This window comes from Alternaria viburni (genome assembly GCF_023758015.1).
Source record: "Alternaria viburni strain BMP 2772 chromosome Unknown scaffold_15, whole genome shotgun sequence".
NCBI classification, from domain to species: Eukaryota; Fungi; Ascomycota; class Dothideomycetes; order Pleosporales; family Pleosporaceae; genus Alternaria; species Alternaria viburni.
This window is the reverse complement of record NW_026055784.1, coordinates 368251-396033: the sequence shown is the minus strand read 5'-3', so window position 1 is coordinate 396033 and position 27783 is coordinate 368251. Positions and strand designations below refer to the sequence as shown.

General features: G+C 54.7%; 11 protein-coding genes across 11 annotated transcripts; 6 read left to right on the top strand and 5 right to left on the bottom strand.

Annotated features, from left to right (window-relative positions):
- Window positions 1-537: 537 nt before the first annotated feature.
- Window positions 538-3291, top strand: J4E79_007150 (uncharacterized protein; the record flags this gene model as incomplete). Its single annotated transcript, XM_049356017.1, has 3 exons — window positions 538-2402; window positions 2450-2718; window positions 2774-3291. 3 exons carry the CDS (start codon window positions 538-540, stop codon window positions 3289-3291), a joined length of 2652 nt encoding a protein of 883 aa, XP_049209471.1.
- Window positions 3292-3873: 582 nt separating this feature from the next.
- J4E79_007149 (uncharacterized protein) lies at window positions 3874-4585 on the top strand (the record flags this gene model as incomplete). The annotated part of the gene is made up of 2 exons (XM_049356016.1): window positions 3874-4043; window positions 4093-4585. 2 exons carry the CDS (start codon window positions 3874-3876, stop codon window positions 4583-4585), a joined length of 663 nt encoding a protein of 220 aa, XP_049209470.1.
- Window positions 4586-5133: 548 nt separating this feature from the next.
- RPL15 (60S ribosomal protein L15) lies at window positions 5134-6023 on the top strand (the record flags this gene model as incomplete). Its single annotated transcript, XM_049356015.1, has 5 exons — window positions 5134-5149; window positions 5202-5263; window positions 5393-5535; window positions 5589-5602; window positions 5656-6023. The coding sequence occupies 5 exons, from the start codon at window positions 5134-5136 to the stop codon at window positions 6021-6023; spliced, it is 603 nt and encodes a 200-aa protein (XP_049209469.1).
- An 885-nt stretch (window positions 6024-6908) lies between these two features.
- J4E79_007147 (uncharacterized protein) lies at window positions 6909-9308 on the top strand (the record flags this gene model as incomplete). The annotated part of the gene is made up of 1 exon (XM_049356014.1): window positions 6909-9308. The coding sequence occupies one exon, from the start codon at window positions 6909-6911 to the stop codon at window positions 9306-9308; it is 2400 nt and encodes a 799-aa protein (XP_049209468.1).
- A 967-nt stretch (window positions 9309-10275) lies between these two features.
- Window positions 10276-11259, top strand: J4E79_007146 (uncharacterized protein; the record flags this gene model as incomplete). The annotated part of the gene is made up of 1 exon (XM_049356013.1): window positions 10276-11259. One exon carries the CDS (start codon window positions 10276-10278, stop codon window positions 11257-11259), a length of 984 nt encoding a protein of 327 aa, XP_049209467.1.
- A 507-nt stretch (window positions 11260-11766) lies between these two features.
- Window positions 11767-16141, bottom strand: J4E79_007145 (uncharacterized protein; the record flags this gene model as incomplete). Its single annotated transcript, XM_049356012.1, has 6 exons — window positions 11767-11779; window positions 11850-12159; window positions 12905-13249; window positions 13305-13569; window positions 14030-15871; window positions 15974-16141. 6 exons carry the CDS (start codon window positions 16139-16141, stop codon window positions 11767-11769), a joined length of 2943 nt encoding a protein of 980 aa, XP_049209466.1.
- An 848-nt stretch (window positions 16142-16989) lies between these two features.
- J4E79_007144 (uncharacterized protein) lies at window positions 16990-18104 on the bottom strand (the record flags this gene model as incomplete). The annotated part of the gene is made up of 2 exons (XM_049356011.1): window positions 16990-17840; window positions 17885-18104. 2 exons carry the CDS (start codon window positions 18102-18104, stop codon window positions 16990-16992), a joined length of 1071 nt encoding a protein of 356 aa, XP_049209465.1.
- A 411-nt stretch (window positions 18105-18515) lies between these two features.
- On the bottom strand, window positions 18516-19445 carry J4E79_007143 (uncharacterized protein; the record flags this gene model as incomplete). Its single annotated transcript, XM_049356010.1, has 1 exon — window positions 18516-19445. One exon carries the CDS (start codon window positions 19443-19445, stop codon window positions 18516-18518), a length of 930 nt encoding a protein of 309 aa, XP_049209464.1.
- Window positions 19446-20000: 555 nt separating this feature from the next.
- Window positions 20001-21029, bottom strand: J4E79_007142 (uncharacterized protein; the record flags this gene model as incomplete). Its single annotated transcript, XM_049356009.1, has 1 exon — window positions 20001-21029. The coding sequence occupies one exon, from the start codon at window positions 21027-21029 to the stop codon at window positions 20001-20003; it is 1029 nt and encodes a 342-aa protein (XP_049209463.1).
- Window positions 21030-22336: 1307 nt separating this feature from the next.
- J4E79_007141 (uncharacterized protein) lies at window positions 22337-23423 on the bottom strand (the record flags this gene model as incomplete). The annotated part of the gene is made up of 2 exons (XM_049356008.1): window positions 22337-23080; window positions 23181-23423. The coding sequence occupies 2 exons, from the start codon at window positions 23421-23423 to the stop codon at window positions 22337-22339; spliced, it is 987 nt and encodes a 328-aa protein (XP_049209462.1).
- A 2107-nt stretch (window positions 23424-25530) lies between these two features.
- Window positions 25531-27661, top strand: J4E79_007140 (uncharacterized protein; the record flags this gene model as incomplete). Its single annotated transcript, XM_049356007.1, has 2 exons — window positions 25531-25896; window positions 25946-27661. The coding sequence occupies 2 exons, from the start codon at window positions 25531-25533 to the stop codon at window positions 27659-27661; spliced, it is 2082 nt and encodes a 693-aa protein (XP_049209461.1).
- Between the last annotated feature and the right edge of the window lie 122 nt (window positions 27662-27783).

Genomic DNA, 27783 nt, shown 5'->3' with positions numbered 1-27783 from the left:
GATAGACACATCTGCTTCCGAAATCTACAGTCCAGGTATGTATTCTCATCTCATCTCATCTCACCACCTTCCGCTTCTCGGGCACGTCCGGCGCTCCCATTGTTTGCATCGTGGTCTGGCCGCATGCCATCAGAGTGCCCCGCCCTTCACCTACGCTGGCTGGCCACCTTCACCGTTTGCCCCCACGTATGCCCTCACGTCTACCTTCACCGCTGCCTTTACCTCTCTCACCCTTAATACCCCGCTCCTTATCGCCCCTTCTGATGACGTCGGCGCTAACATATTGCGCGTTTGCGATTAGAGGTGAAGGAGACATAAAGACACACCACCTGCCTAGACATTACATCTTCTTACACCCTCGACCACGCAACATAGCATCTACCCTGTGCATCACAGACATCTTCCGTGTGCAGATAGTGTGCATCAAGACACCCCCCTATTCATCCCCATTCCAGCAACTCTTCAAGGTACGTCCAGCCACTGTCTTGTCATCCATGACAAGGAGATCACTGACGTCTTCAAGGTAGACCATCCATGATGAGTAATAACCCTTACAACCGCGGCTTGACCGTCGGTGGTTCAGCGCTCGAGAAGTCGAAGTTGCAACTGCGGCGTCCCACCCCTGACAGCGATGTCTTGGCGTCCAGCGACGACGACCGCGAGCATGTGCCAGTCGTTACTCGCCCTGCGCAAGGCTCCTACCCTCTCGGTGTTCGACGTCCCTCTTCTGGTTGGCTCCAAGATATCCAGCCCAACCGGAAGTTCTCGCTGCCCTCGGTGTCGTTTGCCGGCTCACAGCCCACAACACCGTCACTCGAGTTGCCCCAGCAGTCCCGTCCGTCCACGTCGTCGTTCCCCTGGAACACGCCTAGCTTCAACGGTTTGAATCGACCCAACAAAGAGATCGCTCCCTCCCCTACTTCTGCTTTCGCACCCACCGACAAGCCTATTCCCTCCCCCACCACAGTTGAAGGCGACGACGGTAACGGTATTGGCTTTTTGCTCAACCAACAAGCTCCCAATCCCTTCCGCAAGGCCGTCCGTTCCCAGTCCTATAGCATAGGTCAAGGCGATATCGAGCACAGTCCTGTCAGCCGTTTCTCGCGCCAGCCTAACACCAGCGCAAATCTCCGCCACCGACCCTCCAAGCCCAGCCTCCTTGGTGAGTCCGCTGTCGGCCTTTCGCAGCTGCGTGAAGACGACGCCGACGAGATCGAGTCCTCCAACGGCTCAGAGCACGGAGTCCGCCTGCCCGCCGGTTACTGGGAGCGTGAGCAGAAGCAAGCCTTGCTCAAACAAGCCGCCATGGAGAACGCTCGCGCCCGCAGCAGGGCTACCTCCACTGGCTCCCCTGTCTCTCAACTTCAGCAGCAGCGCCGCAAGACGACCGCCGGTCTGCGCAACACTTCGTATAACGCCGCCGGTGAGTATGCCATCGAAGAGCTCGACGACACTGAGCCTGCGGTCAACCGTCCTGCCCCAGGCCTTACCCGTCGCTTCAGCGAGCACGTCGGTGTCCTCAACCGTGATCACGAAGTCGAGATCGTGGACAGCCCTCAGAAGCCCCAGTGGACCACAGGCAACATCTCACCTGCTGAGATGGACCCCCTCGGCCGCCGTCATTCGTTCGCCCACTACGGTAGCTACAACTCAGCCATGCCGCTCTCAACCTTGAGCAACACTCAGGAAGAAGAGGAAGAGTACGTCTCACCCCGCCAGAGCCCACGTGGCAACAAGGACGACGAGCCCTTCGACGCCTCTGCCTACTTCACTGGCTACGGCCCGGCCTCGCGCGCTATCAACTCCTCCGCCATCTCGGCAGCTCACCCCGATCCTGTCGTGCCCAACATGGCCATGTCTGCTGGCAACCCCTACGCGGTCCCTCCTAGAATCGGAAACCCCACCCGCCGCTTGTACATTGTCACCTTCAAGTGCTCTCGTGCCGACATCTACTACCTTTACGACAACACCGGCCTCGAGATCCGTCGTGGCGACCTTGTCATCACCGAAGGCGACCGTGGATGCGACCTGGGCCAGATCACTCATGCCGACTTGACCATGGAGGAGGCTAAGAAGCTCAAGGTTGATGCGAACGAGGAGCACTTCCGCTGGCTCGTCATGTTCTCTCAGTACTCCCTGGCCGGCACCCAGAACGACTCCGGCATGCTCGGCGCCCTCGCCCGTGCTAACGGATTCCCGAACCCCATGAGCCGTACCCCAGTGACTGCTTCGGGTGAGCCTGAACCGTTCAAGCCGAAGATGATCAAGCGTCTTGCTCAGGCCCATGAGATCTCTGCGCTACGTGAGAAGGAGGGTGGAGAGGCCAAGGCCAAGCGTCTCGGAGCTCAGAAGGCCGCTGACCACAAGCTGCCTATGGAGATCCTCGATGCTGAGTACCAGGCGTAAGTCAAACATGTTCATGTTGCTCTCATCATACTAACATCTTCAGTGATTACCACAAGCTGACCTACTTCTACTACGCCGAGTCGTATGTCAACTTCAACGAGCTCGTCACCGACCTGTTCAAGCAGTACAAGGTGCGCATCTGGATGTCGGCTGTCAACCCTGCCTCCGTCGTCAACCCTGCCGGCATGTCTCAGATCCCGCCGCCTTCTGCCATCGGTCCTGGTGCTATCATCACATCCAACAGCGGCAATGCTTCTTCCTCTGTCGGCCCTGGCTTCGGCTCCAACACTCACCGCCCGGCCCAGCAATACGGTAAGTCCATCGTCGTCCCCTTGCCACGTGTGCATGGTTGCTAACTATCGCTCAGGTCAAGCTCGCACCCAGGGCAACTACGGTAACTACGACGACGGCTTCCACGCGTTCTCCCACCAGATCCCGGCCTACCCTACCCAACCCTCGTACAACATGCAGCCCTGGTCTCACGGTCAGCAGATGCAGCAGCAGATGTACCGTAACTACTACCCCAATGTCACTGCGAGCGGCAGCCCGATGAACTATGGAGCTGGAGCCTACTATCCACCTTCGACTTACACTTCGTCATACGGTGGAGGGTATGGGCCTGCTACAACTACTGCTGGATACGCTGCCTCGCGCAACTACACCTCCAGTACCGGCCACGCCTTCGGTCATCAGCATCACAACGCGTACAACGGTGGCGCTTCGTACTCTGCTGGCGGTGGCTACACCAACGCCTACGCCAATGCCCAGTACACCTCAGCTGCTCCTGGAGGATACTATGGCGCCTCAGGAGGACGTGGTCGCCCCAACACTGGCGCTGACAGCACCTTGAATGGTGCTATGCACAACTTGTCTTTCGGTAACTGAAGACAGAATTGACTGTCAAGTCAAGTTCTCTTCGAGGTTTCTTTTCGGTTTTTGGTCATTATATGGTATTTCCTTTTCATTTCCTTTTCACCCATGAGTTCAAGGTTTATGTAGACTGCCCGGTGAGGTAAGTCATTTTTTCTTCATGATTTTTCTTGATTTTTCTTGCTTTCACCACCAAAAATTCCCCATAAATGCGTGTATTTTAGTTATATATTATGCCTATATGGCGAAATGAGAATGCTTCTGGCACCAAAAAACTGTCTTTTGTGAATGTTGTGGTATCTGCCAGGCCTATATATCAGGTTTGAGATGACCCTGCCAAAATCACTGAATACCTCCTGGCCTAATTTTCGTGAAGTGTTTCAACACCTCGACTACCTCCCGGCACCCCAGAGATAAAATCCCTGAAGCCCGTGGGCTGATTGAGTACCTCCCGGCCTATATTTCAGGATTTTTCTGTAAACTAAAAATGTGATGTCGCCTTCACGCCTACCTCAAATATTGACACCGGGTGGCACCTTCCTCACCAAACTGCCATATCATCTCACCTTTTCACATACCAACCCTACCATCTCAACCATGGCGCGCCGACATGCCTCACCCGCGCCTGAGAGCCAGCAAATGCTTTCACTCAGTCGTCTTCTCGAGAAGCCAAAGAAAGATGACACACAGATGCAGGAATTCCGCGCCACGATAAATGCCGATCAGAAGAAGTACAACGCACTACTAGCACAGCGAAAGCTCCAAGCGTGAGTCGATCTCTCATCATCTGCAATGCTACTCTAACAGCCACTGTAGCGAGAAGGAACAAGAGCGCCGTCGCGAAGAACTCACCTCCACCGTCTTCGAAGCCCTGCAAACCCCCAACCGACCAGCCAAGGGCAAGCCCGAAACCTTCGCAGGCACTCAAATCGCAGGCAACGCAGTCTACACCTCCGTCACCAGCGTCCTACGCGCATCCGAGGCCCTCGTCAACGAATACCAAAGGCTTGACGGCATGATTGCGAAACTACGAGAAGAGCAGCCCGATACTATTGCAGACACATGGAAGCAGGACATCGAGGACACGGACAAGCAGCTCAAGAAGGGCGCGAGAGTTGCGCTGAGGAATGTCAAGAAGGTGCTGGGAGCGGATGTGGAGGATTCTGTGATGACGGATGAAGATGGCGATGTGGATATGGAACGAGGCGAGAAGGTGGAGCTGAACTATGAGCTGCAGAAGAGTCTGAGGTATGCGGAGAGGGGTGTTAAGAGGATGGTTAAGGGTCTGCCGATGGGTGATGGCTGCTAGGTATGAGCGGTATTGTGGTTTTGAAGGCGATGTGTGTGTGGGCATGAGGAACATGAGGGACATGAGCATGGCGATGGTTCAGACAGCTCGTGGTAACAATGCAAGCACCGGCAATCGACGGATTTTGAAGAACTTCCTAATTCGGAGTTTACAGCGAACAGCGCAGAACACCAGACTCCAACCCACGCAAGAACGATTTCAAAGCATTGCTCATGGGAAGAACACTAGATATGAAAGCTTCGTCACTCTACTTTTGTTACATACAGCTACACAAGAAAACCGTCTTCGCACTTGTCTTAAGATTTGGTGTTCGCACCTCCTCGTCAGGCCCGGCGGGGCCATGTTCTTCTGACCGACTCGTGTCAGGCTGCGCGTTACCTCGTCAAGCTAGCGCCTCGCACGGCCCCGCCCACACAGTGCGAAATACCTGTCGTATCATCTTTTCGCAACCTCCAGCACGACAGCGTCGACAATCTACTAACCAACAGTCAAGGTACGTCCCTCCAATATTGCTGAACCTCGTCGACTCTATACTAACAATACCGCAGATGGGTGCCCTCAAGTGTAAGCGCACACCGAACACCGCAATTGCCCGCTCGTAGCTGATCCGCCGCAGATGTCGAAGAACTTCAGAAGAAGAAGCAGTCGGACATGATGCGCTTCTTGATGCGCGTTCGCGTACGTATAACCGATTGAGCTGGACAAAGGACCCTGCTAACATTGCAACAGTGCTGGGAGGTATGATTATCCCGAGACCCATGTCTCAATTGGTGTACTCGTTGAACTTTGCTGAGAGTGCATCGATAGCTTCGCCAACTTAAGGTCATCCACCGCGCAAGCCGCCCCTCGCGCCCCGACAAGGCCCGCCGTCTCGGATACAAGGCCAAGCAGGGTTACGTTATCTACCGCATCCGCGTCCGCCGTGGAGGTCGCAAGAGGCAGGCTCCCAAGTACGTGCAATCGACATCTTGAATAAGAGGACTATGCTAACATCATGTTCTAGGGGCGCCACCTACGGTACGCAACATGCAATCGAATTGCTATGGAACGAAAGACTGACAATCTAATAGGAAAGCCTACCAACCAGGGTATCAACCAGCTCAAGTACCAGCGCTCTCTCAAGTCCACCGCTGAGGAGCGTATCGGCCGCCGCTGCGCCAACTTGCGCGTGCTCAACTCCTACTGGATCAACCAGGACTCGACCTACAAGTACTACGAGGTCATCTGCGTCGACCCCCAGCACAAGGCCATCCGCCGCGATCCTCGCATCAACTGGATCACAAAGGCCGTCCACAAGCACCGCGAGGCTCGTGGTCTCACCGCCACCGGCAAGAAGAGCCGTGGTCTCGGCCGTGGACACAAGTTCAACAACACCACCGCTGGAAGGAGGAAGACCTGGAAGAGGCACAACACCCTCTCCCTCTGGCGCTACCGTTAAATGCATTGAGCATATGGTGTGCTTGGTGCAACGTCTGGTCGATTGTTTTCAGCGTATGGGCTGGCGTGAATGGCATAGGGTGTCCTGGGCTACGTAGCTTCCTAGCAGCAAAAAAGCTGTCAGGACTTTCAAAATCATACCGGATTCATGATCTTTACGAAGACAACACTTCAGTTTTTATCTGTTGCAATGTGAAATGTCGGGGATCAAATGTGAAGACGCTGCTGCGGTTGAGGAGGGCGTCGTATGGACCATGTTCGGAGAAGCGAGTATGCCTTGCTATAGCCAAGAACGAATACAGGACTTTCACATGGGTGGCTGACCGGTACCGGTATTGGTAAGACAGCTGCACCATCGACGTCAGACGTACGGCAAAACCCAGATTAATGCGCTGTACTTGCTGTGAACGTTTCCGTGCATGCTTGGACGATTGCGACATAGATGATATTCGAGAGCCCAGAAGGAATTAATACAGGGTTCTTCTCGTGGCCAGGTCGGGCGTTGCTAAGCGTTGCCGTAGGCCCCTCTCAGCCAAAACATCAGCCCAAAACACATGCAGAGCACCTCGCCAGCGCAACAAGCGACCGCAGCTCCAATAGACGCAAAGGGTAACCACACTCTCTGCAACACTGACGACATGCGGCTGACCGAGCGATTAATCCAGACTTTTGCAGCTTCCGTGGTTCAGCTTCCATTACCATGTTCCGACGTCCACGCGCAGCCAGCATCATCTGAGCAGCACTGCCCTGCCACACGACAAGGCAGTCAACGGGCAACCCCCACCAGGCTGCTTGACGACTAGAGCTGCCTACAAGGGCAGAGTGCGCGCACTGTGCAACCTCCCGCCAGCCTCTTCACTCCCGTCTCTTCGCCAATACCGCCGCCATGGTCAAAGCCGATGCCACGCGAAACTACTACGCCGACCTGAAGGTATCCCCGACGGCCAGCGAGAACGAGATCCGCAAGGCTTTCCGAACGCTGGCGCTGCAGTACCACCCAGATCGGAACCCCGGGCGCGAAGCCGAATTCGTCGTCCGCTTCCAAGAGATCCAGGCCGCACACGAGATACTATGCGATGCCAGCCTACGAGCCAAGTACGACGCCGATAGAAGGAAATACCGCAATGTATCTGCTCCTGGTCACACGCCCAACACACCGCGAACGAGACCGCCGCCGCCTCCGCGAAATGCATACACGACAACCACCCCACAAGGCTCGTACTATCGCGCACCTCCGCCGAAACCGCAGCCGCAAGCCCAGCGCCCTCCCCCACCGCAGCAACACCACAGCACATACAACACCGGTGCGGACAGGTTCTCGGGCAGGAACTTCCGCGCGCCACCAACAGCACAACGACCGGACACAAAGGCCAGGGATGCAGAGGCTCGCGCGAATGTCTTCACGGCATGGCAGAAGATGAAGCAGCCACGGGGTGAGGACCCTCGGCAGCACAACCCAAGCGCCCAGAGCAGTCCGCACACCAATCCGCAGAACAACCCCAATGGCACTCCCTTTGGCCGCAGTCAGAGCACCAGGGTCCCATCGTCTAAGACTGGGTTTGACCCATCAACACCAGGCGTCGACGAAGGCCAGGCACGGTCAGCGTATAGGAACTATGCCCGTCCGGCTCCAACCCCACCCATGTCCACGACTCCTGATATGGATAGCCATGCCGACGACGTCCCATACTCAGAGGCCAATCGCGTTCGCACACCATATCACTCCCATGTAGCAGGCGAGCGCACCTCCATGTTCGAAGGCCTTGGACGGTCGTCCAGTGTGCGCAACTCACCAACACACTCGCACCGGGCAAGTTATTCGCAAGATGGGGGCGCCTTCTCAGACTCGGGTCGCAGAACACAAGGGAAGAAGGCCAGCGCGAAGCCGAACCCGTTCGCTCATGGATATCCCGACTCTAGCGACGAAGAATCCGACTCGGAAGCGTCCAACATTGGCAACAAGCACCGTGACCCTCCTCCACCACCTCAAACTACAAGACCGCCTCCGCCAACCTGGTCAGAGGGTAACTTCACGACTCCTGATCCGAAACGACAGAGCAACGGCGTGCCAGGGAACATACCCAACAGCTTCAAGAGCAGGAGTGAAGAAAGCATCAACTTGAAATTCTCGCCTTCGGACTGGCATGGCAAGTTCGAAGGCAGTGGCAGTTACTTTGCTCCTAACATGCAAAAAGGTGCCAACGGAAAAGGCCGAGCCTCTCCAACCCGCGGCAGATCACAGCGAAATGCGACAGACCGCAATCCCTTCAGCACGCGGCCGATGGACCCGCCTCCCGTTGCGCCCAACGGACAGCCAATACCTCCTCCTCCACCGGGACCGCCACCGGGTATCAACTTCGCCCCGCCTAAGATGGCGCCACACACTGCCAAGTTCAGTCCCCAAGCCTGGCAAGAGACGTTCAAAGATCCGAACTGGGTATACAATCAGGAGAAGGAGACATCGCCGCGTCGACCATCAGAGGCTACGAAACGTCCAAAAGCTGCGCGAAAGGCTTCGGTACAGCAGAACGGAGCGTCGAAGCCTCAGGAAACAACCGACTCAGCGAGGTCCAAGTACCAGGCCTTTGCAGAAGAGCCAGCAAATGGTGATGTAGATGCCATGGATATCGACCCTGTCCCACCACCAAGCGCGAAGCCTGCAAAGAAGGGAACGCGTACATCGCCGAGGTTGAACACGGCAGGTGCAGGGGCGACGCCGAATGGCTCTGCTACTGCACCTCCTCCTGCGACCACTGCAAAACCACCAGCCGAAGGACTGAACGGTCTTGGTCCAGACATGATCAATCCAGTCGTGGAGCCTCAAAACAACGGACTTTCCGGTTTGGGATCTGTAATGGATGCTCTCCCTTTCCCTTCCGGCGCATCCAGCTCACATCCCATCAAGGCAAATGCTGCAAAGAATCTCAAGTATCCAGAGATACCTCGTGCACCTATTCCACCTACCAAGCTGGATGTGGCTTCCGTGAACACGTACTTCGACCACATGGGCGTCTATGTCAAATCCTACAGAGCCTACTGTCAAACCCTTACTAGCCACTTTGCTGCGCGGAGCAGCGAGATGGAAGACTTGGATCATCACTTCATCCACCAGCGCGGCGAGACCACCAGGGGAATTGGGTTTGCGAGCTACATGGCCAAGATGGAAGAGGATGAAAGTGTTATGGAAACATGGAAGCTTGCGCAAGAAAAGCACATCACTGCGCTACAGCAGTGTGCGGATGTGCGGAACAAGACCATGAAGTTGTACCAGCCCCTACAGACCTGAGCCTGGCGCTTTGTCGCTTGCTTGAGTTTGCAGGTGTGCTGACGTGTTCTAGAGCGGCCCGTTGCCAAGGAGAGGGCAGACGCCGGGACCTTCATGACGTTGTCGAAGAGCTGCAGGAGTTCACTTTGAAAGAGACGCAGTCCGTTCCTACGCATGCGGCAACTTCGCGCCGACGCACGTCCAATTCAGTTCTTGGTATGAGGATCTCGAGTGCGTTCCGCACTGCTGCACGCAGTCCGCCGAATATGGACGGTGGTATCGAGATCTTGACAGGTAGAAGTGCGCCGATACCCCAGCCACTGCTGTCGAGGAAGAAGAAATATCACGTTCTTGGGTAGCGATGGCGTTTGGGCTGAGCATTTAATACCCCTGATGCAGCTTCAAGGTTGCGACGTCGTTGGATGTCTTCACGATTCTGCACATGTAATTATAGTAATATAGATATCGGTCATGGTATAAAAAGCAGGAACCCTACAACGTAGTCTTTGGATACACGTAACAACTTCTTACCCTGCATGTCACCCGCACCCTGGATCTGCATCTTGCGCGAACTTGACTCCCGCGGTTGCAGCGCATGACGCCCGCCGACCCGAGGCAGATTAGCAGTTAGCACTAGAAGCACGCGCTTGTGCGGGCGGAAGAATAGACGGCTAAACAGCACGCCGAACTTCCATCCATCTCTTCATCCACAGCGGACACCATTGTACCGCGATTGAGCAATACTAAGTGGTATGACCGTCTTGGATCCAACTGCAATTTGCTTGGCTTCAGGATAGCCGTCCCGCCGGGTAAATAGGAGAGCGGCTGGCGGCATCGTGGGGCGGACTACCCCTCCATTCATAAGGGCCCATGGGGAAGGGCAACGTATAGCTATATAACATTGCTGCTTTTTTTCAGTTCAATCCAACTATCTATTTCAACATCAACCAAAACTGAAATACACACACACATACAAACACAAACAATCATGGCAGACAAAGAACCAATCGTAACCCACGTCTTCACCGCCGACCCCTCGGCCCACGTCTTCAATGGCAAACTCTACGTCTACCCCTCGCACGACCGCGAGACGGACATTGCCGACAACGACAACGGCGACCAATACGACATGAACGACTACCACGTCTTCAGCATGGAAGAAGTCGGCGGGCCCGTCACCGACCACGGCGTAGCCCTCAAGCAAGAAGACATTCCCTGGGTGCAAAAACAACTCTGGGCCCCTGACGCCGCAACCAAGAACGGGAAATACTATCTCTTCTTCCCGGCCCGCGATAAGGAGGGTATTTTCCGCGTTGGTGTTGCGAGCGGCGATAAGCCTGAGGGGCCGTTTAAACCGGAGGCTGAACCTATCAAGGGCAGTTTCAGTATTGATCCGGCGAGTTTTGTGGATGAGGATGGGAGTGCGTATTTGTATTTTGGCGGGATTTGGGGTGGGCAGTTGCAGTGTTGGAAGACGGGGGAGTTTGTCCGCGGGGACTATGAGAGTATGGAGGCGGCGTCTGGACCGGCGCTCTGCGCGAAAGTAGCGAAGCTCTCGGATGACATGACGACTTTCACTTCGGAGGTCAAGGATGTTGTTATCCTTGACGAGGCGGGCCAGCCTATTCAGGCGGAGGACCACGACAGGAGGTTCTTTGAGGCGGCGTGGATGCACAAGTATAACGGGAAGTACTACTTCTCGTACTCGACGGGCGACACGCACTTTTTGTGCTATGCGATTGGAGAGAGCCCGCTTGGACCGTTTACGTACGGAGGACGCATTCTGGAGCCGGTGATTGGGTGGACGACGCATCATAGTATTGCGGAGTTCAAGGGGAAGTGGTATTTGTTTTACCATGATAGCAGTTTGAGTAAGGGGGTTAATCATCTGCGGTGTGTTAAGATTAGGGAGATTGTGTATGATGAGGCGGGGAAGATTAAGCTTGCGGAGAGTCAGCCGAAGGTTATGTAAGGGGAGATTGGGTGGTTGCGTTGCGTTGCTATGTAGGATGGGAGGATGAGAACCATGTCCACCAAAAGAACTTCTTTATCCAACTCCACTTTCCGCGTCGTTCGACGGGATACATTCCCTGTTTCACAGGTTGCTCCTCCATTGTCGACAAGGAAACATCATCCCTCACTTCCTCACACCTGCTCTTCCTCTCCATCGCCCTCTGAATCTTGCTCTGTCGTCTCTCCATCTTCCTCCGCTCGATCTCCTCCAACCTCTTCCTAATCTCCTTCGACAAAGGACACCTCAAGCACCTCTCTGCCTCCTCCTTCTCCTCAACCGCAACCCCCTCCCGCCTCCCCAACACCCTCTCCGCCTCAACCCCCGCCTCCCACTCCCCCCACCCCACCATCTCCATATTCCTCACAAACCACATCCTAAACTGCTCATCCGGCAACTCGCAAAACGGCGCCGGAAACTGCTCTTTCCGTATATGCGGATTAGAAAGTATATTGCCCATTTCCGGTACTAATCCCGCTCCCTGGATACATTTCCTAGCCCAGCTTGTGCCGATGGAAGAGCAACTGACTGGTACATTGGCCTTGCCATACCGAACCAGTTTGTCGATGCGGAAATCCCCGAATTGAGGGTATATGGGGCCGTCGCGGTATTCGGTCTTGCGTATGAGGAGGCGGGGGAAGGTGGAGGGGGCTTGGAAGGGCATTTCGACTAGGCCTGCTGCTTGTAGCTTTTTGGAGGGGAGTATGCCGCGGGGGTCGAGGGTGTAGTAAGCGGAGTCTTTGTAGATGTGTTTTTCGCCCTTCCATTTTGGGGGCGACGCGATGGAGTCTGTTTTCCAGGACGGGGGTTTGGAGAGGAAAAGGTTTTTGCTGATGGGGGCGTAGATGTTTGACAGGGCTTCTGCGTGGAGAGGGGTTGTGGAGAAGTTTGGGGTGGATAGGCGGCGGGTGGTGGGTAGGCCGGTTTTGGGTGGTGTGGTAGACATTTTGGAAAGAGCTATCGTAGTGCTTGACGGGTTTAGTAAGAGTAATAGTAGTGAGAAGTTTTCGACTTGAGGAAATCTGTGATGCTTAGAAGTATGTGCGGTATGTTAAATATATATTTGGTGTTAAATTGGGGTTGTGACATATTGCTCACGTCTTTCCGTGGTTGAGTTAAGTGGGTTGGCCAGTCATGTCTCTCCTAATGGTATCAACTGAACTTCTTTCGAGGATTTGTAGGATACGTCACTCTTTCTGTTTCCCAACCAGGGTAGCAACGTATCTTCGGAGGTCTTTCGCTTGTTGCAAAACGTGGCTACCGTAGTTGCCTACCCTATGTATCCACTCTGCCGTCGAACACCCAGAACTACTTGCGATACTCTAAGCCCTATCAAACCCACACCAGATGTCAGCACACCCACAAGGTCGTCTCGTGACATATCCCACCTATTCTTGCCCTGTCCGTCTCTTCACTCAACCATGCTAGGTATCATAACGCAACCTCCCCATCTCCCAATGATGAACCGTCTGGTCAACCCCATGTTCCCCGTCTTGAAACTTGCATTCCGGATGCTTGCCTCCGAAGTCCTTCCAACGACAGGCATGTCCAAAAAAGCAGTTTACACGTCGGCACGCGCCGCCATATACACAGTGTGTTCTCTGACCTAGAAAACACAACACGCTCAACACGTCCTCGGTGATCTCGCTATGATCGTATTGGCATTCCTCGCCGTCGCATCCGTCGCCCAGGTGGTAGTGATAGCAGCTACGAACTCTACCGTTCCGGCGTTTGTGTTCGAGATAGTCGTCAAAGCAGTAGTCGGCGGGTCGTTGAACGATGTTTTCGTCGACACGCTGGCCAGCTTCGTTGACGGGTACGTAGCCGGGTAGCTCGTCTGTAATCACACATTTACTATCCCTCCTCGTGAATGCCTCAAGCTGATCTGGCCTCCGGGTAGCGAGGAGCGTAAATTGACACATTGGATCGTTGGGTACCTCGTCCGGTTCGTCTGTCAATAGTCAGCTATATGGTTTAAATCACAGCGTTCCCACGGTAGACCTTACCCTGTACGCCTTCCCTGCGCTTGCCATCCATCAACAAGAATATCTTCGAGTCATGAACGGCAGTCACGTCCTCACAGAACCGGAGCATAGCCGGTGGACAATCCCCGTTCTCCGCCTTTATGAGGACGTCTACCCATAGTACGCACGATTCTAGGTCGAGATTCGGCCGCTTCTTCGAGCGCTTCTTGAGACAGGTACGCATGAGGGCTTCCAGCCTCGGACCTATATCGGCTTCAGTGTTGCTTTGGACGAATTCGTTGACATACTGGGTCGTGTTAGCATCTGGCTGGTAACGCATAATGGGTGTGTATAATTACTGGGAAGCTCATCGCGTCAATGTAGATGTAAACGAAGGGGTAAGGCGCCGTGGTTGGTTCGGTAGCCATGGTCGCGTCGGTCGCCATTGGTGAGTCCTGTGTAGCAGTGTGACCAAGGTAGCATCAAGAAGTATATCTGTCTCTTGGATTATTTGTGAGGCTTGTTGTTCGAGCACGTGTCCAAGTCTCGTGTCTTGCACCACGTCTTTTCCAAATGACACCCGGCGCTTCTGACCAAGACCGCAAGTGACACGATGAAAGCGACTTAACAACACTACCAAAATCGAGAAACATCATGAGATTGCACCTGGAGAGGCATGAACTATCAAACAAACAGAAAAGAAAAGACGGCGAAAGCCCGGGATATATAACAGATAAAAGAACCCCCACCCACTAACAATATCTTACACACTCCTCCACAACATTCCACCTCTTCCTCCTCCTCTCAACCTTCTTCTCCTCTCCAGCCTCCATATCCTGAAGCTCCTTCAACTTCTCAAAGTCGATACTCTCCTTCTCCTTCTGCTCGTTCTTCTCTTTAGCCTCCTGCTCCAACTTGACCAACTCTTCGATATCTTTGAGTCGCGCTTCTTCTTGCTTTTGCCGATGGTCCTCTTCTTCGTTGAGGCGGCCTTGCTCGTTGTCCTGCTCGAGCTCATGTAGCCACACACCCTTACCATCGTTGAAGATTTCTTTGAGTTGAGGCAGGGTGCCACAGACGCCATCGACTTCGCCCCAGGGTAGCCAGGTTTGCTCGGCTTCGGTCCATATGCCGCCTCGTCCGCCGCGGTTGTCCCAGTAGCGATCGCCGCCGACGAGGTGGTTGTGGTATCCGTCTGAAGACTGGGGCGCGCGGAAGTAGTTTCTCAGCATGGCACGTTTGTGGTCGGAGTACCACAGGTTGTCCCAGGTTATGTTGGCGGCTGGTGGACGCTCACCGCTGGAGTGCGAGGAGCTGCTGAGGATTATGGCGGGGACGGAACCGGAGTAGGTGTTCTGGATCAGGGGAATGCTTTCCCAGGGTAGTTTCCGGCTGGGCAAGCCATCGAGTTCGAGCGTAAACTCTAGGTTGTCAATGTATGCTGGCTTCTCGTTGGGAGACGGGTTGTGCTCGACGAAGTCGGGGCGCCAGAATGGGGTCTTGGTCTCGTTGAGGGCAGTGGGTAGGGACAGGTAACGGGGGTCTGAGTCGGAGCGACTGTATTGCGACAAGTCGGTAGAGTTGTCATGCAAAAGAAGAGCGAGTTCATCTTCGACGCAGTAGTCCAAGGGTTGGAAGAGCGCGTGGGTATAGTCCAAACCGACAGAAAACTCATGACGTGTAGTGTTCGAGAACTCAGCGCTGGCACGCTCCAGTCTTCGCTTGGCTTCTGACGTGCTCGCTCTGCCCGTGAGGTATTCTTTGACTTTGGTACCCGTATGCTTCGATGCCACTTCCTCGGCATCTCTGCCCAGCTGCTGCTCGGCGAAGAGAGTCGCGAATACCGACTGAACGGTCTGGGACTGACTTCTCCCCTCCATAAACTTCTCCAGAGCAAACTGGTAAAGCATCTTCAAGTCGCTGGCTGGACCCATGACCATCTTGGAGTGAATGAACTTCGCCGGGGTATCTGATATGCGTCGACCGTTCTCGCTTCCGTATGTATTGTCCGAGAGTATCGATTGAGGCACGTACTTGCACGCCATGTCGTCGTTCTCACAGATCTTCTCTGCGCCGAACACGATTGTCTGGTTGAAATTCTGGTAACCTTCTTTGTTAACGCCATACTTCTTCAGCAGCCGCATGTTGGCGTCTGCCAGCAGCCTTTTGTACTGCGTGACAATCACATCGCTTGGTAGCTGGAACATCGAGTGTTGTCCGTCCACGATGAGAACCAAGTCATGGTCCTTGACCAGCTTCTCATTGCTCAGGTAATGCAGTGTGCTGTTGAGTGTATCCCTGTCCCACTTGATGTCCGACTCATATGCCTTGTGTAGCTGTACCGCAGTTGGTGGAGGGTAGTGGAGAAGCATAGCCGACAGTGTCGTCTTGCAGAAGCCATCTGTGTCGCGCTCGGCAGGCATAAGGAGATGGAAGTTCGGCGTCGTCTTCTTGAGTTTCGGCGGGACGTGGTCGAGTTCGCCATTCTCGATCTGCAGCGTAGTGTTCGAGGGAGTCTTGAACGGCGAGTGTACGATGTCGGGCAGGGGCTGGAAATACGGTCGCCATGGGTAGTACGAGGAGAAGTTGTGGTATCGTGAAGATATGGCCTTTTGGAGTTAGCGTGGACCTCGCTGATGGCGTTCAAGTCTGGTGGGATATGTCGCATTCTCGACGTCGTCTTCTCTGGTGTCTGTGAAGGTTGTACATACCTCATGATTCCTCATACCCGTCAGTCCAAGCAGGACTGTGAGAAGTACAATCGTCAAGACCATCATCCGCCCTCTTCGCGTGCACGCCCATTGCACGGCGGCAGTTCCAAACTCTTTGGGCGACTTTGTCGGAGACATTGGCAATGCCAGCATTGCATCGCCTGCCATGGTGGGTGTGGAAAGGAAAGAGCGATTCGACGACCTGTGACTCCCTCGCTGGAAGCGGAACTGGTCATACTTGGTCGACGGCCAGGTGGGACGCGCTTTCTGTATCCCCTCTGTGTGCCTTCCGTCTGGTGTCCCTGCGTCCCAAACGCCAGGGTCTCAACACGGATAGTCGTCGTCACACGTCACGGTCCGATCAAGAACGCGCGTAATCTCCACTGAGTTGCAGTTCTCTGTTTCGAAACAATGCCGCTGCCATTCTGCACGCGCGCGCAACAGGTATATCCACAACTGTGCGAAACATGTTGGAAACGGCTTGTGTGTAGCCCTTACATTTCTTAGAGGGAAGTTGAGTTCAAGAGAAAGTCAGCCATGGACACGATGATAGGCGTACCCCTGTCTGTCGCGTCGCGTCGCTAATCTCAACGCGGGCTAGAGGCGGAGCCGCTTCGGCAGTCTTTGCTTTGCAGATCCGATGGATCATCAGGAACACTCGTCATAATTGCCGCTGCACATGGCTGTTCGCATGTGAACTACGTGGGGATCCGCTTATGATTGCTGTAGCTTGGGCAACATCTCCAACAATCATCTGAAGAGATTTCAGGAGCTGCAAATCGATGCACCTAGGATCTTCCAAAGGCTAAATCGGGCAGCTTACTGCTAGCTTCTTTCGATTTTCGAGGCTGACAGCAGAGAAATTGTGTGCTGATCTGATCATCCGTACAACGTTTGTGGAGAGTCGTACGACAACTGTGTCGCAATGGCTTGCGCTGTGATGGCAGTCGGTCAGACTCCCCATATACGCAGCAGCCAGTAAGGGTTCATCGACACGATCCATCAAGCCCCACCCCCTAGAATCCAGCGATATACCGATGCTTATCCGTAACCTCAGTAACCTCAAACTTCATGCCAACCCTGAGATCCCCAACCGACTTCGGCACAGCGAGCATACCATAGCAGGGCTTGTATGTGATTCCCTCGTCGATCCTCCTATATTTCATCAACGCATCCCAAGGCTGCGTCTTGTGCTTCTCAGCCGAATCAGGATGTACATTAGGCACCTGACAACGCGCACATCGCTGGGTGATATCTAGAACGATCGGCTTGTCACCAGCGTTAGGTGTAATCTTGATCGTCTTCCAGCGATCTTCATCCCAGGGCGCGTTAGCATCGCCCTTGACGAGAATATTGGGTCGGAACCGGCGGACGTCGATTGTGAGGTCTTCTGCGGCTTTGAGACGCGTGTTGAGTTCATCGATGCTGGATTGGTTGCCGACGAGCACGGGCATCAGGTCGGGGAAACAGGTCGATGCGTCTCTTCCTAGGACGCCTGGTGCACCGTTCGATACTAGAGGTCTGGGGTCTTCGGAGACAGGGGGCTTGTACACGAGCCGTACTTCCTTATCAAAGAAGCTGTTGAAGGGAGCGGTCATCTTCGTGGAGTACACGCGGGTTCCCGTTGTAGTACTCCATATCTTTGCCGAGTGCTCCTCGGTATTCTCGTCGAGCCATTCCTTAGATGGATGAGCCGGGATGGAGAACTCCAACTTCTCATCAACTGAATTCGGCGCTGGTGCAGTAACGGTAAGGGTATCAGTCTTCTCGTCGTAGGTTGGTCGGATCAGTGTCATTTTGGAGTTTTGGCGGATCGTAAGGAACTCGTAGTTTGGGTAGCTCACCCACATCCATTGACGATCTGGCTCTGTCAGTATGTTACATTTCTTCGATATGACAATAAAGGCGCACCGAGATCAAGACCTGTTGGTAAGAGCTTTGCCGACTTTACGCTGATGCCGTGGCATGACTTGATTGGGTGTATGAAGAGCCCTGTGATCTCTGTCGCTGCTGGCAAAGGTCCAGCATTACTCTTTGCTTGCTGGTTCTTGGTGAAATAGATGTATGTGAGAATGGGTAAGACGAAGATCGATAGTAGGATCGCGACCTGCGTAGTGGCTGGGAGTGCCATGTTGCTGGCTGTATTACCGAACAGTCAAGGTTATACGGCTTGCGCAGAACCTCAGGAACGTAGGTCAACTGTAAGTGTTTCTCCCCAACGAGCTCTTTTTCTGCAGTGTACTAGTCACACGGCTCTCTTCTCGTGTCGTGTACTAATGCAGATATAGCCGTAGGGCGTGGTCTGACAAATGTAGAATCAGTGCATCGGTCCAGAGCAATGCCAGAGCAAATATCTTGCCTAATCGAGTGACGCAGAGCGGAGTTTATAACTACACTTGACACTTGACGACAATGACGCATCGAGCGGGGAAGGCGTTCGGAACGTAACGGGCTAGCGCTGCCGAAACCTCGCGTGTGCGGCGTCTCCGCGGCAGTCGTGCATCGGGAGAACGCGACCGCGACATCCCAAACATGCGACCTCCTACAAACTCTCAGACCGCATCCTCTTGCGCAGTCTATCATCACAATCATCAGACTCCTCCCCCTCCCCCTCCCGCACCCCATTCAACCTCTCAATCTCCCCCTCCAACTCAACACAATACCCATCCAAATCCTGCGCCTGCTTCACCCTTCCCTCCAACTCCCTCACGCGCTGCTGTAACCTAATATTCCCCTCCATACGCAGCATACATTCCCTCTCCGCAGCATCAGCCCGTTGCCTCTCCTTCTCGACCTCGTACTCCGCGTCTTCCAAAGCTCGTCGCCGCAACTTCTCGGTTGTTTCGTATTCTTTGAGATCGGATTGGCAGCTGAGGAGTTGGGAGTCTTTGTCGAAGAGGGTGCCGCGGAGTCTGGCTGCTTCGCGGCGGGTGTCTGTGCAGGTTTTGTTGGTGCAGTGGGAGGGGGGTTGGGTGCGGGTTGCTGGTGTGGGAGACAGGCAGGGCATGCGTCCAGCTGAAGGCGTGGAGCAGTCGATTGCGCTGTCGGGGATGTCTTGCTCCCATTCTTCGCGCTCGTGCACGCGTGGTGTAGACGGCATTGGAGTTGTATTCGCCACGTAGCTGCGATACTCAGCCCCCGACATACCGACTTTCTCTTTCGGCTCGTCGAATCGGTCGTAGTTGTACGGATACCGCTGATGCAAGGGACCGTTCACGGATGCGGCAGTTGCTCGCTCTTGTGGTGTGTACATGTCTTCGTATCGCTTCATCGCTTCTCGTTGGTAGGCTACGCCTGTAGGCAGATCCGGAAATCCTTGGTATGGACGGAGTTTCTCGATTGTTGACAGAGTGACATATGGCCAGGTCTTTGGGTCTTCCTTGTCGTAGGTAGGGATGGCGCGCTTGATGCTCGCGTATAACCTTGATGAGACGAAGCTGAAGGTGCCCTCATAGCGCGGAAGAGGTGCCATCTTGCGTCGCGGCCGTGTTAGCCATTTGTGCTGCGCTGACGCTCATACTTGACCTACCTTGAGAGTTGCTAACGCGAAACGAGGGGTGTGATGCTGCTGCTGTCAGTTGGAAGAAGCAGGAGAAACTTTGCTAGCCATAAGAGTCGCTCGTCGTGATCAAACGCCCGCCCTTTCGGTTAGTCTGGGAAATTCGCGGTGAGAGGGTGAGCGCTCCTCGTTCACCTTCACCTCGAGCCATCTTCACCACTGGTTGCCATGGAACCTTGGTATATTCCTCGTGTTGACCGCAAGATCCGTAAATCTACGGAAGATAAGAGTAGGAGACAAAGACACGAGGCTGACCGATGCCACTCTACCGACGAGTCTCCTGAACTAACTAGAGGCAGGGATGAAAGATCCAAAACAATGTATTGCCGAGCTAAATCCACATGGCGCAGCCAGGTCTTTGGTGACTCGGTGGTTCCACACCGAATGCCGCATCCAAATCTTTTTTGCCAAATAAGCCAGCATACACAGGAACCAAGAACCGGACGCGCGCACACGTCACTCATGTTGCTACTGCATTTCGCAACTCTCAATCTTCGGCTTCTTTCGTGCTGCTTCTGCCCCATCCTCCTCCGCTATCTTCTTCTGCAAAGCTGTACCCTGTTTCTTTTTCTTCATCTCTTCCAAAATCTTGAAGATTTGCTGCTTTGCCACCTTGGTCTCCTGTTTCGCTGTCAAAACGTCTTCGCCACTCTTCTTGAGGTCCGATTGCAGACTGGCGATCTCATCTTCCTTCTTCCCCAATATCTCTTTCAGGGTACCGAGATTGGCGCGCTCTTGGCAAAGGAGCTTGTGCGACTGTTCCTTGTACTCGCAGAGCGCTTCTCCAACCTGGGCGGAGAATCTTTGAACGGCCGTTTGGTATTTGGCTGTCATTACAGTAACCTTCTTTTCTGCGCTCTCCGCTCTGATATCGGCCTCTAGGCTCTTTTTCTTGGTCTTGTCGAGTTCTTCTTCCAGTTCAGTCACCCTGCTGTTGGGCATTGTATCTGTGTCTTCCAACATCTTCATGATCTCATGAATAGCTGCTGTTTCGGGCGAGTCATTCTCAGTAACCTCTTCAGTCTTATTGCTGGTCACTAGCACATCCTTGACGTCCTCCTCTTTCTTCGCAATCGGGTTGCTCTTTTTGACTTGACTCATCCACTCCTCCAGTTCGTCAGATGGTATATGCGGATGCGCTCTCAATTCGCCGTTGCGGTCATAGTTGAGCGGGTAGTAGCGAAAGAGGTTCTTCATGACTCGATTCTTTCGACGGGTAATTGCTCGCTGGCCTTGGAGAGGTCGAAGCCCGTCTATGTCTTTGATGAGCGTCTGCTCGTATACCAGATATTCGGGAGGAATCTTGCTCTTCCTGTAGTTGAAGTTGTTCTCTGTTGCGGCGATCTGGCTCACTAACGGCCAAGTGCTGGGGTTGTACATGTCGTACGTCTGAGTGACTGTCTTCATGTGCATTCGCATGAAGTAGCCGTCCCATGAGAAATCGCCGTTCCAAGTCCCACAGGGCTCGATGTTCTTATCGCTCATCTTGGGGAGCATGGGGCAGAGGGATGATGGAGCAGTAGTAGAAGTTTGCACGAGATGGGGTAGATGCAAGTGTAAGTTGTGAGAAGGCCGTCATGATTAAGCAAGTTTCTTATATGCAACCTTCCCCCCAGGTCAAGGCGACTAGCATCGTCGAGCTGCTCCCCTCACCTCGAGAAGCTGAGGAGCACGCGGTGAGATGTCGCAGCTGAACTCAGACGCCATCGGAAATGTCCGTCAGAGAACACATTCGCATAGCAAATGCAGCAACGATCACCACACCACACCTATCCCCATATGCCCATTACCATCACGCGCCCAAGCACCGCAGTGAGACACAAACCCGCGCCACACCCTCGGCCCGACTCGCAGGATGCATTGCATGTGGGGGAAAGCGCCTGCACGAGGGGGCCAGCCTCACCAACCAGTCAAGCTCGGCAGCGCGCTGCGGCACAGTCACAACGGAAAAGGACCGCCCCCGAAGTCTGACTCAAAATGCAGGTACACACCAAAGAGCGTGCGTCTACAGGGCGGGGGCAGGCGGTAGACAGTATCGGTGACACACATGCAGACGAGGCAATAGCCGTCCGGGGATGCATGGTGCATATGCAGGAACGGGAGTTTGCAGATAATGTGTGTAACGTGAGTGACGACAGTGCATGGAGCGCCAACGTCGATGGCGATGTCGATGTCAATGCCAACCGTAACGTCAGCGTCACGACGAGGAAGGCGGGGAATGCAACAATCCACATTTCTAACGAGAGATTTGAATTTGATTACCGTAGTATATACCCAACGCCCCAACCTTGAACCATAACACCACAGACCCAGTGAGGCCGAACCCATGCCCACACCCTGACTCCAACCCCCAGAAAAGACACCATATGCCTAAACGCCCGCCAAAATCTACCTATAATGCAAGAGACAAGACAAGACAAGACAAGTCGCCATCGTAAGATGAGGGTATAGAAGTAAAAAGAAAACACCCATGCCGTGAGTGAGTACATGTTCGGCCATCGCCCATACGAACAGTCTTGTGTCCCGCGTTGGAAAACGCTGATACATGAGGGGCGACAGCATATAGCGTGTGCGAAGACAGTCGTGATGGTGCCAGACATGTGAATCGAAAGAGTGGAAATTGCAGATGCTGTGAATCTAGTGAAGATGGTAGTAGTGCGTGCATGTTGCTAGGACACTCAAAGGAAGATTAGAGTGTCGGTAGCTCAACCGCTGAGAGACCGTGAAAGCAATGGCAATGGGATGAAGGAGTGACGTGATGCGACGGTGGTCGCGATGCTGGGCGCAGCGATGCCATGGTGGAACTAAGCCTTTGCTGAAGTCTTCTTGACGGAACCCTTGTTGGAGACGCGGGTAGGTGTCTTGGGCGACTTGGCGGGTGACTTGGGTGACTTGGGCGACTTGGGTGTGCGGGCTTTGGCTGGGGTCTTCTTGGGCGACGGAGTCTTGCCAGGGAGCTTGGGGAGGAACTCGATGGACGGAACTTGTTCGGTCTCCTTCTCCTCGAGCATCTGGAGGATGACATCGACGATCTTCTTGACTTCTGCGTACGTCTTGTTGAAGCCGAGCCACTGGTCTAGCTCGCGGAGGACGTCGATGGGCGCCTCGAAGTGCTTGCCGATCTTGGGGTGGACACTCTTCTCGGCTTGGTCGTTCTTGGCTCCGGCGGCGACTTGACGGGAGTAGTGGTTTAGACGCGCTTCCTCGGACTTCTTGAAGGCGATGTCGTAGGTGGTGCCTGGGAACTGCTTCTCGATGACTTCGAACTGACGGAGGATGAGCTGCACTTTGCGGATCTGCCACTTGGTCTTGTTGTAGGTCGCGCGCTGGTAGTGCTTGCGGCAGAAGAGAGGCCAGTCGGTCACGTCGCGGGTACACGCTTTGTTGCGGCCAAAGTGGTCGGAGATGACCTTGCGCGACAGGTCCTTGGTGTACTGGCCAGTCATGCAGCGAGTGTGCTCGTCGTTCATGCAGAGGAACTCGCGCTGGGAGTCGGGCACGTCTTCGCCGTCGTCGAGAGACTCATCACCAGAGGCGTCGGGCTCGGCCTTTACTCAGTTGATACTCGGTCAGTCTGTGGATTCAATGGTGAAGTGGTGACTGCGCACATTGCGCGAGATGCGTGCAGATGGGGGGCTTTGCACTTACGAGGTCGGTCATGACGGTGTCAGGAGTCTTGACAGTGGGCGATGAAGGCTCTTCCTTGGTCGACTTGGGAGTGGAGGGTGGTGCAAGTATGAGCGCCGAGGTGATGTCAGGAGAATCACTCGGGCTCTCGACGAGGTTGTCGACAGACATCTTGCTGCGAATGCTGTCGGCTTGAGTGACCTCAGGCGTAAAGGTAGCGCCAGCGGCGGTGTCGGGGGTCTTGATCATATAGTCGGTGGACATGTTGACTGAGTCCGTGGGTAGATGTATTAGTAGTAGAGGGACGACTGTTGAAGGACGGTCGGCTGCACTGCTGTTGACGAGAGTTCAGTCTGTTGTTAAGAAAGTCTCGAGGGAGGTGAGCGGAGGCGGGTTATAAGTGGGAGAAAGGGTGGGAGGCGGCGGTGCAATCGCGGCAGGCCGATGGGAAGTGAAGGTGACTCTCAAGTGACCAATTTTTACTGTTTGAACAGACCGCCTGAGCAACCCGCCGTCACCTCAGGACGGACTCAACCACGTCCCTGACTATTGTCCGTGATTCACATGTGCCGTCGTACAATGCAACGCACTGCGGCCCGAGACCGCTCGGCCGCTTGAGCCCCGCTGAACTGCCATCTGCCTGGTAACCTGGGCCAATGATGAGTCCGTGAGACTCGCGATACACGTCCCTGCCAAGACAATCGTTTGTTCAAGCCCTGGCCAGCCTTTTCTTCGAGCCGCGTATGACGCCTCGAGATCGCGACCCGTGTGAGTCCAACACTTGAAGATATTAATCATGGAATGGTCGGGAAGATGAAACAATCGCCGCAATCGCCAACCCGAGTGGCAACTAGGCAATATTGAAGCTGTGCCGCTACTGAAGGATGATTTACACTCAGAGTAGGCCCGCGGAATGTTGTTACAGTACCCACATTGACAGAATACGAACCAGACAAACTCTTCGAGTAGGGTTTACTGAAGTGAGGGAGTGAGAGGAATGGAGTCACGCATACGGTGATTGAAGCCTAGGAATGAAGTCTCAAGACCTGACATGGAAGTTCGAATACGATTGAGTCAAACGAATCCTCCACGCATCTATGACGGCCCCCAAGTGACTGTTAACCGACCCAACCGCGATGGTGTACGTCTAAGAGCTCAGAGTCGACAATCAGGGCTCGTGCCAACAGTTCGCCAGCCCGACCCTTGTGAAGAGACTTACTTGCCGAAGGGTAGATGTAAACGAGCATCTACGGCGTGGCATGAGTTGGTTCCCGTTCCCGTTCTAGTTCCATGTTGTCTAGGTTTTGATAAGTTTAGTGCCTTCCAAGGTTCCGAGGTCATAACCGCGCAGCGCTTGTGTCGAGAACTATTGATCAAACACTTATGCGATCCAGCCAATCCAGAATGCGCAAATCTGATGTGCCTGGCGAGATACCGTATACGTCTGAGGCTTAAGGCCGGCAATGCTCCTCCACTACGATCTCCGGACCGAACCCAATTGACTACGCCGCGAAGGATTCCAAGCTGCTATAGGTCGCATTCCGACGGCGGCTATGGGAAGTTACTCAATTGGCGGATACTCCTAAATATAGTGGAAATAGTACTAGTTCTTTTGCACTCTTTGGACTTGTGCCTTTGGAGAAATACGGGGCGAACCGCGGATCGGGGCCAAAAGCGTGCATGAGGCTGAGTCTCTGTGTTACTATTCGACATTTATCTCCGGGACTTCGAACTTCGAAACAATTATCCAAAGTAACACGGCTGCGTATGTCCCGTTACATACCTCAGCGATGCCGATGCGATCTGAACCGACATGGGACGGACGGTTACGAAAGGGATTTCCACGTAGAGGATAGCGGTCCATGTCACGCGTACGACTGCGGCAAGCACCAACACGGCCGGCGCGTAGAGTAAAGTAACGATGAAAGAAAGTTTGTTGTGGGTGTCTTATCTGGTCAGTACCGGGAGCATGGTAGCTCCGTGGACCCCGTGTAGTTGGGGAAGGGGAGACGGATAAACTCGAGGGTGGTGATGGTGGGAGGGAGATGGCTTGGAGATGGCTTATGTCTCTGTCGGTCAAGCTACAGCCGATAACGCAAATCACGTGCGCATTTCGTCAACAGACAGTACTAGCGTCTTTCGCGCTTGTAGCGTCAAGTGTAGTGAGGAGCTCCTGTTCTGCGCATCGTCACGCTGCACGGCACCCACAGGCAAATCGCGGGACACGCCAGCAAACTACTGTTTATCGCTTGAGATGCGCCCACACGTCATTCCTACCACGCAACTTCTTTCTACACACTGCATCCTGAGCTGAGCGCGTCCGCGGCCACTTTCCTCGCCCTGCAACCCACGGAGCGCCCTCACAGCCACCATGCCGCCGACCACAGGCACTCGAACGTCTACGAGACAGGGGCGGGCCACGGTCCGACCCACCAACTACTATGCGCGCACCTTCGCCTGCCGGCTCGCCGCCAGCGGGATGGAGCAGACGCCCGAGGCTTCCAACAGCGCGCCCGGCTTCCTGCCCGCCCTCACACACTTTACAGGCGCCGTCGACGCATTCCCCAAGGAGATAATCAAGCACTTCTCCATGTTCAAGGAAGTCGAGGCGAAACTCCACGACCCAGAGCAGATGCTCACGGAGCTGCTTGACGAGATCGCCCAGCAGCCCGTCACCACCAAGGCGCAGCTGGCGGCTGTCGAACAGGCCTCTACAGCATCCGAAAACAATACCAATGTACGTTCTTGTTGAGCGCACGCCATTACCCCAGGCTCACCATTCGCAGCTCAACCCATCCAACCCCGACAACCTCTCCCCCGAAGAGCAGGCAGCGATCCAGAAGCGCCAGCTCTTCTTTCGCCTCCGAATGCTCATCGCGAACATGCTCCCCACGCTCGACGAGAAGCTGGTAGTCCTCCAGGGCGCCAAAGCCACCAAAGACAAGGGCCTCATGCGCATGCACCACTCCTTCTCCCAGCTCGACGGCGAAATCAGCGACGAAGCGCGATACGGCAGCCTCACACACTGGGCATACGCGGACAAGGAGGAGAAGAAAAAGGGCGGCCAAAACCACGAGCGACAACGGCGCGAGGTGGCTGCGGCGAACAATCTGGCCGCGGCAGCCCAGCATGTGCATGACGTCGACTCAATTGCGGCGAAGAGCGAGGCCAGACGCGAAGCTATGCAGGCCAACAAGCGCAGTCGTCATCACCAGGTCGATTCCGACTTCGACGACCGACCCGCTAAGAAGCCGCAGAAGAGGAAGCCCATACCCGCAGAGACAGCAGGACCAGACAACAGGAACCTCGGGTTGGGCATCTCGAGCAATGGCGCAGGTCCGCACGGCAAGCGAAAGAAGACCGAAAAGGCCCTCGCTGCAGCGGCACCAGCTGCCCCGGCCATGGAGCGATCAATAAGCAATGCTCTGAAAGCTACCAGCAACGGCGTACGAGGTGGCTCAAGCCCACGGGGTACCCCAGGTCCAGAGAGCGGCGCAGCGAAGCGCAAACCGCGTGCCGCTCCCGTGCCTGCGCAACGCAAGAACCCGCTTCCGCCGTATTCGCCCCCAATGGCATCGTCCCCCCTGGCCGCCAATTTTGCCATCAACAAAGCAATTGCCGGTGCATCGGATCGGCCGTTGTCTGCACGTGCGCGGAAGAACTCCACAGCCAACTCGGTGGCGTCGCTCAAAGACCAAGAGGCTCCTGCGGCACGGCGCCCCTCCTCTTCTCATTCCGTACAACAAGCCGCTAGTAGCAATGTCATTACAGAGCTTGAGCAGGCTGCTGGGATCGTGCGGGACAATACCTCGGTAAAGGGCGCATCGACTCCCAAGGAGAGCGCAGAGGTCCCGCCGCCCTTCGACACATCCAACATGAAGTTGGAAGATTTGGGACAGCCTGAGCCAGAGAGTATGGACGTTGATCCTCCTGTGCCGGCAGCAGCCTCTGCAAGGCCCGGTCGCACTTCAAAGACTGCGACACCTGTCATTGGCGCGTTCCCAGAGATATCAATGGCGAGAAGTCGCAGCAGTCGCAACGCGAACAATGGCAACTCCAACTCCAACACCTCATCCGAGAACAACAGCACGACAGGCACCGGGTCGAAACGAGGCCACAAGAAGAACACGCAACCGACTACTGCCACTGCCTCCCCCGCCATGAAACCCGTTCCCAACGTGAAATCGAACCCTCCGTCCTCCGCCGCAAGCTCCGTCGCACAAGAACAGGAATACCAAGAAGCCGAGGTAGAAGCCGAGCCCGAATCGGAAGCGGAGGAAGACGGCGACGAGCCCCGATACTGCTACTGCAACGAAGTGTCGTATGGCAACATGATTGCCTGCGACAACGACGACTGCCCCCGCGAGTGGTTCCATCTTGCTTGTGTCAACCTTGACAAACCGCCCACTGGCCGGACCAAATGGTTCTGCAGTGACGAGTGCAAGGAGACACACACCAAGACCAAGGCCAAGGGGGGTCGTCCAGGCAGTAGTAGGCAATAGGAATTAGGAAGGAGTTCAAGGCGTTCTGGGACGGGTCCAGCGGGAGCTGGGTCTAGGCAAGGCCCGAAGGGTAAGGGCAAGGCTAGGTTAAATCTCTGGGATGGTTGGAATGCTTTGTAGAG